The following is a 10,339-nucleotide window of genomic DNA, read 5'->3' as shown; positions in this document are numbered from 1 at the left end:
TCAGCCTTTCTGCTCCTATGATGCTGCTTGGCCTGCTGTGTTCATCCAGCCCTGCACCTTGTTGTCTCGGATTCTCCAGCATCTGCAGTTCCTACTATCTCTAAACAAATTTTATGTAGCACTGAGAAATGAATGGCCATAGCAGTGGGCTAGACTGTTTCACTGGACTCCATCTGCGTGGTGCAAACAGGTTAGGGCATTATTCTCAGTGTAACAGTGGTGTTTCAATCGTATAATCAGTGGGCTAATCTGCCTCAGAGTAACAGCAGTGAGGTTTGCGATTTAAAGAGTCAGGTAGACTGTCTGACATTTGGATCAATAAGAGAAACAAGGTTGCATCCTGTGACTTTGCAACATAATCTGAATGAGGTGTACAGGTAGTTCTCCTATAACATGATAGTTGCGTTCTTGTGTGACCTCACACAATTGAAAATCACCATAGAAAATTGCAAAATCAGGAAATCGCTGTAGAAAATTGCTCTGCCTGCACAGCAGAAAGTTTGTGTTATCGAAACAGCATCCACTATTCATCAGTCGTGTTACAGTCTATTTGTGTTAATGAAGCGATAGTAGGAACTGCAGATGCTGGAGAATCTGAGATAACAAGGTGTAGAGCTGGATGAACACAGCAGGCCAAGCAGCATCAGAGGAGCTTCTTTCTGAAGAATGGTCTAGACCTGAAACGTCAGCTTTCCTGCTCCTCTGATGCTGCTTGGCCTGATGTGTTCATCCAGCTCTACACCTTGTTATCTCTTGTGTTAATAAAGCATGCATTATAGCAGAACTACCTGTAAACATTTCGATAGACTGTAACAAATTAGCACTGTTGGATCAACAGAATAAGTGATGAGACCAATTGTAACACCATCAGCTAGTAAACAGCGTGATTGTCTCAGGTTCATGGTTTCCCATTAATGGTCTAAAAAACAGGATGGCCTGTCTCAGTGGAGAGAGATCAGAAGATCAGAATGGGAGGAAACTGTTTCCTTCATTGAGTCTGTCCCATCATTTGATTAGAAAGCATACTGTCCGAATGCATCGCAAGATTTAGAACAGATTTAGAACGAATTTAGAACAGCTTCTTCCTTGCTGTAATCAGACTTATGAGCAGACCTCTCACATGTTAGAGTTGATTGTTCTCTGTACCTTGTCTGCACCTGTAACACTATATTCTGCAATCTGTTCTACCACGATGTACTTATGTATAGCATGATTTGCCAGTTTAGCAGCAAAACCATACTTTTCACTCTGTCTCAGCACATGTGGCAATAATAAATCAAATCAAATCAGATTGTGGCTGGTCATTGATATTACTGTCCAAAACCTTGCTGCCATGAGAGAATAGCAACATATACGTAAAGTGGTACTACTTTTAAAGGCATGCAGACTACAGAGACTGAGGGAAATGGAGAAGACACCTGAGTATTCACTTGCAAGATGTTTGCAGGTATTGAACATAAGAATCAAATTGGTGCAAAAAAAATTGAGTACCTTTAGATGAATAAATCAAAGCACACCTAGCCTATACTTACAGGTCTATTTTTATAACCTTCCCTTTTAAATAAAGATGTCATATTAGTAGTTTTCCAATCCTCTCGGACTTCTCATGAATCTAAGGATTCTTGGAAGAGTGCTACCAATACATCTGCTACCACTGTGGTTACATCTCTTAATATCCCAGGATGCAGTATTCACTTTTGCTCTGGGGATAAGTTAAAGGACATTTTGAGGTTGTGGAGTGGATTTACTGCTTATACTAGGGATGAGGAACTTCAGTTAAGTGGTGAGACTGCAGAAATAGGGCCTGTTCTTCTCAGAGTCATTCAAGAGCAATTCCAAAGAAGTAGTCAAGACCATGATATAATCTATGAGAAGAAAACCTTCATACTGACATAATTGTAGTGGCCAGAAAAATCAGGGGAAAAGAATTGAAGTAAAGGGAAACTATAAAGCAAACAATTTACTCATGAGTCTGTGACAGTGTGGACAGTCAGAATGCTGGAGGCTGATAAAAAATAACTTCCAGAGGGGAAATGGATAAGCCATTGAAAATTGAAAATTAATGAAGATTTTCTGTGATGCGTCTTCTGTGGAGAAAACTGTGCTTCACTGTGTTGTGGGCTTAGAAATGCTCAGCTCAGATATAAGATGATTTATGAGATGGAATTAAATTCTAGTGTGTGCAAACTATTACATTTACTGTTTGATTGATCTGAGAATCAGAGTGAAAGGGATCTTCACAACAGCTTTCAGCTGCTCTCGGAATTGACTCTGGGTCACGGTGTATATACAAGTGTTTGTACAAGTACTGAGGAGCTGGAGCATGTATCCAATGGTACCTGCAGTTGGTGAAAGTGAAGAATAATCATACATTAATGAAATTCGTTGATATAGGAAGCATACTACGTAAGGGGTCCATAAAATAATGAAGCTGCCTGAGATAGCAAAAAGTAAAATAATGGATTTTCTGCGTTTGTCCATCTCTGGGTCACTGGACCGCTCCCTGTCACTGTCCTTCTGGAGTCTCCTGCGCGCTTTGCTTGCGACTAAAATATGTCTGACGGTGAGAGTGTTCAAAAGAAGAATAATAACAAATGGCAGTAAAGGGGCGAGAAGGCGATGGAATATTTCATAAACCGCCCAGAAAATTGAAGTGTAATACTCTGGTTTTGTAATACAAAACCATTGCAGGTTATTGAAGATGTATTTGGATTTGAATTTGAAAAACCAGGGAATGCATTCCAAATAACTCAACACACTCGCTGTTCCAATAATCACAGATGCAGTTTTTTCAGTGCAGTATTTGGTTTTCAGCTTTGGACAGCAAATAGCCACAAATCGATCAATGGTGAAAGCAACAGTCATCCAGATGGAATGTATTGTTGTTGCAGGAATGAGCACCATTACAAAACTACAGACATGAGTAATATCCAGGAAAGATACTGGGAAATACAAAATAAGCCACCTCAACATCACATCAGCAATGACAACGAGGAAATCTGCTGTTGCCATTGCTATCAGGTACTGGGTGATACACTTACTGAGACCGCATGCTCTCTGAGAAAGGATCACAATTGCCAACACGTTAACTGCAATAAATAAATAAATCCAGGTGGATAAGGTTAATACATGAGTTTGACCAGATCTTCTGTTGAATTTGCTACATCAAATATTCGATAATTCCATCTAATTCACAGATGTTTTTCATAGGAAATGTTTTGTGAGAAGACCTTTTCTTTTACCCAATTTCTACAAATTGAGGTGATATCAATTTTAAAAGCATGCATGAATAGTCCCCAGATATTTCATTGCAGAGAATTTTGCACACACCACCATCACTATCCTTGGATGTGTCCAATCCCTTTGGCATTAGTGGCTTAGTTCTGAGCGCCATTCTTGCCTGGATTATGCATCATTTCCAAAGCAAAAACAGTTAATAAATTACACAAATGTGGACAGATATTACTTACCACACACTCCAATAGCTATAAGCACAGGGCAGTAAATGAACTCAACGTCAGCAAGTGTTGGTACCGGATTGAAAGGATACTTCATTTTTTATGTCAAATAATTCAACCTTTAATTGAACTTGTCACCAACTCAAGGAGTCTATATACATTAGCAATCAAATCCTCCAAGGAGGTAGTTAGGTTGATATTATTTACACTCCTTTGAACAAACAAACCTGAAACCTGAAATAAAAATGTATTAGAGTGCAGAATACCTATAGTAGACTGGAATCACAGAAATAAGAGGCAGACAGTAAAATGTTCTGCAAAGCATGTGTGAATGTCTGGAGAATGTTCCAGAAGGATGCAGGGCTGATTTCAGAAGTAGCCATAGTATATTCATATCATTCTTTCCTGTGATTTGGGCACCCGTGGCAAAGGCAGGATTTGCTGCCCACTCCTAAGTATCCTTGAGAAGGTGGTGGTGTGTGGTCTTCTTGTACCACTGCCATTCAGATGGAAAGTGAGATGGATGATTCTGAGAGTAGGGTCCTGAATCTTAATAAGGGAAACTACGATGGATTGAGGCAGGAGTTAGCTACAATGGATTGGGAAAGGTTATTGAAAGGAATAACAGTCGATATGCAATGGCAAGCCTTCAAAGAACGAATGGGTGAACTACAAATATTGTTTTTCCTGTTTGATGCAAGAGTGCAAAGAGAACAGTGGCAAAACTATGGCTTATGAGAGAAGTTAGAGAGTCTTAGATGCAAAAGAGAAGCATACTAATTGGCAAGAGAAAGCAATAGACCTGAGGGTTTGGAACAGTTTAGAAGTCAGCAAAGGACAATCAAGGGCTTGTGGGGAATGTACAACTGACTGTAAAAGTTTCTTTGGACACGTAAGGAGAAAAAGATTGATGAACACTTTTGTCAGTCCCTTACAGTCACAAACAGGGTGTGAATAAAGAAATGACTGATGAAGTAAATTCAGACTTTGTTTCTATCTTCAGAAAGGAGGGCACAAATAATGCACCAGAAATGAGAGGGAAGACAGGGTTTAGTGAAAGGAAGGACCTGAAACAAATATGTATTCACAGAGAAATTGTGAGAGAAATTGATGTGACTCAAGGCTGAGAAGAGGCGGGTCTGATAATCTACATCCCAAGGATTTAAGGAAATATTAGGTGCATTGATGGTCATTTTCCAAGATTCTTTAGAATCAGGAACAGTTTTTGCAGTTTGGAGGGTAGCTATTATAAATGGACTGTTTAAAAAGGGAGCTAGAGAGAAAACAGGGAATCATAGACCAGTGAATCTGACATCAGTCGCGAGAAAACGCTTGAGTCCAATATGAAGGATGTTATCGCAGAGCACTTAGAAAACAATGTAGAATCTGATACAATCAGCATAAATTGACAAAAGGGAAGTCATGTTTGAAAAATCTACTGAAATTCTTTTGGAATGTAACTGATAAAGTTAATCCAGGCAGTCAGTCAATTTGGTTTGTTTGGATTTTCAAAAGGCTTCAGATAGGGTACCAAATAAATGATTACTGTCTTAAATTAAAGTCCATGGGATTGGAGGTCATGTATTGAGTTGGTCAAAAAAGTGACTAGCAGACAGGAAACAAAGAATAGGAATAAATGGATTTTTTTTTGAATAGCATACAGTGACTCGTGGGGTACCACAGTGGTCAGTACTAGACCGCTAGCTATTCACAATGTATGTCAATGATTTAGATGAGGGAACTAAATGGAATATCTCAAAATTTATAGATGGTACAAACCTGAATGGAACACTGAACTGTGAGGAGGATGGAGAGGTATTGCTGTGTGATTTGGACAGGCTGAGTGAGTGAGCCAATGCATGGCAGATAGGGTATAATGTGGATAATGTGAGGTTCAACGTTTTGGTAGCAAAAGTATGCAGGCAGATTATTATTTGAATGGCTACAAGTTGAGAGAGACAATTTTTCAATGCAACCTGATGTAAGCATTCAATCATGTTAATCAGCAAAAACTGACAGGTGCATTGCTGAAATGTGACATTGACAGTGAACATGTGAGATTTATTCAGAATCTACAATGGAACCAAATACCAAGCAGCAATGTGATTGAAGGATATCAGAGACATGTTTCAAGAGAAGAGAGGAGTATGACAATGCTGTTTACTGTCACCAAAATGATTAAATCTATACACAGAACAAACAGACAATTGGACTCAAGAACATAACGCACTTGTGGTTCGCCGAAATACGTGCTACTTCTGCAGCATCAAAGGAGGTCCCATAAAATAGAGTAACTCAAGTAACGTCTAGAGGTTTAGAAATTGGATTCAGTAAAGATAGCAAAAAGACCAGAACAGCAGTAACTATAAGTAACACATTAGAGGGAAGATTAAATTGGACAGTGTCACACAGAGTCTTAGGGTTTTTTACAGTGTGTAAAACAACCATTCAGCCCATTGTGTCTGTAATGGTCATTAAGCATCTATCTGTTTTGATCCCATTTTCGAGTACTTGACCCGTAGCTTATACTTCTTAAGTGTTCCTGCCTTTGCTACTCTTTTAGGCAGTGAGTTCCAGAAATTTACCCAAAAGAAATTTTGTTTCTTAACCCCCCTCTAAAATTCCTGTCACTATGCCAATTTTGAATCCAATTTGACTGGTCTGCCATGCGACTGTTACCGAAAGCCTTACCAAAGTCCACTTCAGCTTCATCGATTTCCTCATCTACCCACCTGGTTATCTTATGAAAAAAACATTCAAATTTTGTTTAGACGTGATCTCCCCCTAACAAAGCACTGCTGACTGTGCTTAATTAATCAATGCCTCTCCAAGCGGAGATTAATTCTGTCCCTCAGACTTTTTGTAATCCAGATTGGCCGATAAATTACTGGTTTAACCATACCAGTCTTCTTGAATAACAGTACAACATTAACTGTCTTCTAGTCCTGTGACATCTCTCCAGATTTCTGTTTTTGTTTCTGATTTCCAACATACACAGTTTTTTTTTGCGAGATGTGGTGTATCCCAGGCTGCAGTGAGAGGGAAGGGAGGGGATTGCAGGGCTCTGTTCCGATCATTCTGAAGTAAGCTCGTTGGACTCAAAAAGCTAACTCTGCTTTCTCTCCACAGATGCTGCCAGGCCTCCTGAGTTTTCCCAGCAGTTTCTGTTTTTGTTACACCTCGTCTGGGTCTGGGGGATTTATCTACTTTTGATCTGCTAAAACCGCTAATACCTTCTCCTTCTCAAAGCTAATTTGTTCAAGTATACCACAGTCCCCATCCCCGATTTCTAAAACTACATCATCCTCCTCTATTGTGAATACAGGTGAAAAGTACTCATTTAAACCTTCAGCTATGTCTTCTAGATCCACGTACAGATTGCCACTTTGGTCCTGAAATTACCTTCCTTTTGCCTTGGTTATTCTCTTGCCCCAGTATACTTATAAAACACCTTTGGATTTTGCTTAATGTCACCTGCCAGCATTTTTTCATGGTGCCTCTGCGTTCTCCCAATTTATTTTTTAAGTAAACCCTGCAGTTTCTGTACTCCTCTAGTGCATCTGGTTTTTGAGCGTTCAGTAGCTGCCAAAAGCTGCCATTTTTTACTTTATCTGATCCTTGACATCCAGGAATTTCTGCAGTTGTTGATCCCAACCTTCATCTATATGGGAACATGTTGGCCCTGCTCTTACACTATTATCTTTTTGAATGTCTCCCACTGGTCTGACATGGATTTTCCTGCAAGCAGCTTCCTGCAGTCCATTTTAGCCAGATCCTGTCTTATCATATTTAAGTCAGCCTTCCCTCAATTCAGAATCTTTACTATTGGTCCATTGTTGTCTTTACCATAATTGCCTTACATTTTAATGAATTATGGTCACTATTGCCAAAATGCTCCCCGCTGCCTCATCTACCACTTGCCCAGCTTTGTTACCTAAAATTAGATTGAGCACCAGCCAGTCCCTTGTAGGACTTTCTACTTGCTGGCTTAAAAAAGCTCATTAAAAAGGATACATTTCAAGAAATAAATCCTCTCTAAATCTTTCTCACTTTGTCCATCCCAATTAATATTTGGGAAGTTGAAATCTCTTACTATTATAACATTATCATTTTTACATTTCTCTGAGATTTGCCTACATCACTATCTTCCTATCGCTCCCTGTTTGGGAGTCTATAGTACACACCCAGCAAAGTGTTTGTGCTGTTTGTTTTTAAAGTTCAATCCATATAGTCTCTTTTGAGGAACTTTCTAGGATATCATTCCTCTTTACTGCCGTAATTGACTTCCTGATCAACATTGCAATACCATCATCTCTTACAACTCTCCCTTGTCTTGACTGAAGATTCCATACCCTAGAAGATTGAGCTTCAAGTCCTGTTCCTACCCAATAATATCTCTGTTGTCAAAATCTTATCATGTCTCCTCAACTTATCTGCCTTACTTGCAAGATTCCTTGTATTAAAATGAATGCCATCCAGCCTTGCCATGCTTTGTTGTGCCTTTAACTTCACTATATTTGCACTTGTTTCTGGATTGATTTGGTTGTTCTTCAGCACTTGTCTATGAATCACCCATTACTGTATCTCTAATTTCTATCCCATACCCACACCAAGTTTAAACACATACCAACTGCACTTGCATCCCACCACCATTCCAGTTCAGGTGCAGCCTGTGCAATGCACATAGAATAAGTTAATAAGTTTGTCTATTTAAGTTAAATGATAACTGAAGATGGCAGATGTGGACCAGATTTTTGAAGAAGAGTAGAGGTAGCCACATGGAATTCTACAATGAAGGATTTATCGACAGGAAAATGCGAGATGCTCATGAAGAAAAAACTCATAACATGCTACATAACATGTAGGGAAGGCAATGGCCTAGTGGTATTATCGCTGTACTGTTAATCCAGAGACCCAGATAATGTTCTGGGGACCTGGGTGTGAATCCCGCCATGGCAGATGATGAAATTTGAATTCAATAAATATCCGGAATTAAGAGTCTAATGATGACCATGAATCCATTGTCGATTATCAGGAAAAACCTATCTGGTTCACTAACTTTAGGGAAGGAAACTGCCATCCTTACCTGGTCTGGCCTACATGTGACTCCAGATCCACAGCAATGTGGTTGATTCTGAACTGCCCTCTGGGCAATTAGGGATGGGCAATAAATGCTGCCTGGCCAGCGACGCCCTCATCCCATGAATGAATAAAGAAAAAAAAATTCTAACCACTTTCCTGTACACCTTAGAAACCTGGACCGTGAATAAAGATGTGTGGAAGAAAATAGAGGACTTTCAAATGTGAATTCAAAGATGTATGCTTAAAATTACACGACCAGATCATCAGAAGAGGTTGTTCATTGTAAGGGCAAGAAGAACGCAAATAAAAGTGAAAAGAAATGGAAACTCTGACCATTTGATCAAAGAAGTGAGATCTCTTCTGGAGAGCAAAGTTGGGATGGGGCAGCAGAAACAGGAATCAACCGTGGCACTGGATGACCAATATCGCAGAACAGTTGTACATGAGATACAGTGTCTATGTGAGGATAGCACAAGAAGGATGAATGTGGCATGCCATGGCAGCAGATTTCCTGACAGGATAAACCACAGCAGCACCACTAGCATTAGCCCAAGCCTGAACATTGTTGAACTCTTGCTGTGTATCTCTTTCACACAGATTCTGTGCATATCTAACTAAGGTGTTGTGAGGGAGACAAAACTCTGTAATCATCAGTGAACATTTCCACTTCTAACCATATTTTGGAGGGAAGTTTATTGAGGAAACAACTCAAAATAATTGGAAGAAACTCGTTACCCTGAGGAACTCCTATATCAATGTCATGGAGCTGAGATAATTAACCCCTAATGACAAACAACTTCCTTTGTGCCAGGTATGACTCCAACCAGCAGAGAAGTTTCCACTTCATTCCCATTGAATTCAGTTCTGTTAGGGTTCCTTGATGCCACTTTCAGTCAAATGCTGCCTTGATGTCAAGACCAGTCACTTCCAGCTCACATTTGGTTCCTTTGTCAAGTCTGTACCACAGTTGTAATGAAGTCACAAGCTGAGCAATTCTGGCAGCATCAAACAGGTTATTGGTAAGTAAATGCCACTTGATAGCACTGGTGACAATACATTCTGTTATTATCTCGTAACGTTTGGCAAGAATGCAGGAGATCAAATCAAACTAGGGAATAAGTGATGGTTTTATGTTTACTAAAGGATAATTAGGTGACCTCTTAATTGGACATTTGGGGAACAAGTGAGCTGTGTTGGAGTTTGTGGAGTTCATGTAGAAAGAAAACTGACTTAAAAAAAACTAAAGGCCTGGACTCTGGCTAACTAAAATTTAATCTTGGGTATGTCACACTTTCCAACACTTTGCTGGTAATTGAGAGGAGATGTTTGAGGTGGGTACAAAGATTGATTTGATTTTGGACAAAATGGAATGAGGTCAATTTCTATTTCATGGGTGAGGTACAGTGTTGTGGCTATAGTGGAACAGATTGACTGGGGGTAAAGTCTAGAAGTGTGAGGCTGGAAAAGCAGAGCAGGTCAGACAGCATCAGAGAAGCAGGAAAGTCAATGTTTCAGGCTGAAATCCTTTGTCAGGACTGGGGAGGGGGAGAGGAGGCCAGAAATAAATACAGGTAGGGGCTGGGGACTGGGGGAAGGGTAGGAGAGATTGTGATAGGTGGATGCAGGTAGGGGGTTATTGTGATTGGTCAGTGGGAAGGGTGCAGCAAATAGGTAATTAGGAAGATGGACAGGTTCTGTCGGGTCAAGGAGGTGAGGAGGAGGGGGAGGCCTGGACATGGGATAAGGCTGGGGATGGAGGGACTTTGAAGCAGGTAAAGCCAATGTTGAGGCCATTGGGC

The 10,339-nt window shown here is 40.1% G+C and overlaps 1 protein-coding gene across 1 annotated transcript in view; it reads right to left on the bottom strand.

Moving 5' to 3' along the window:
* Nucleotides 1-2,196: 2,196 nt before the first annotated feature.
* Nucleotides 2,197-10,339, bottom strand: part of LOC125484942 (probable G-protein coupled receptor 139) — a 70,962-nt gene continuing 62,819 nt past the window's right edge. Inside the window, exons 2-3 of the mRNA XM_048605584.1 lie at nt 6,138-6,198; nt 2,197-3,089 (exon numbers count right to left, since the gene is read on the bottom strand). Of these exons, the coding sequence (XP_048461541.1) occupies nt 2,197-3,089; nt 6,138-6,198 (954 nt within the window). The remainder of the gene's footprint in view (nt 3,090-6,137; nt 6,199-10,339) is intronic.

This window comes from Rhincodon typus, chromosome 15 (genome assembly GCF_021869965.1).
Source record: "Rhincodon typus isolate 14 chromosome 15, sRhiTyp1.1, whole genome shotgun sequence".
In the NCBI taxonomy this organism is placed as follows: Eukaryota; Metazoa; Chordata; class Chondrichthyes; order Orectolobiformes; family Rhincodontidae; genus Rhincodon; species Rhincodon typus.
Note: the sequence above shows the minus strand (reverse complement) of the source record. Positions and strands in the feature narration are given on the sequence as shown.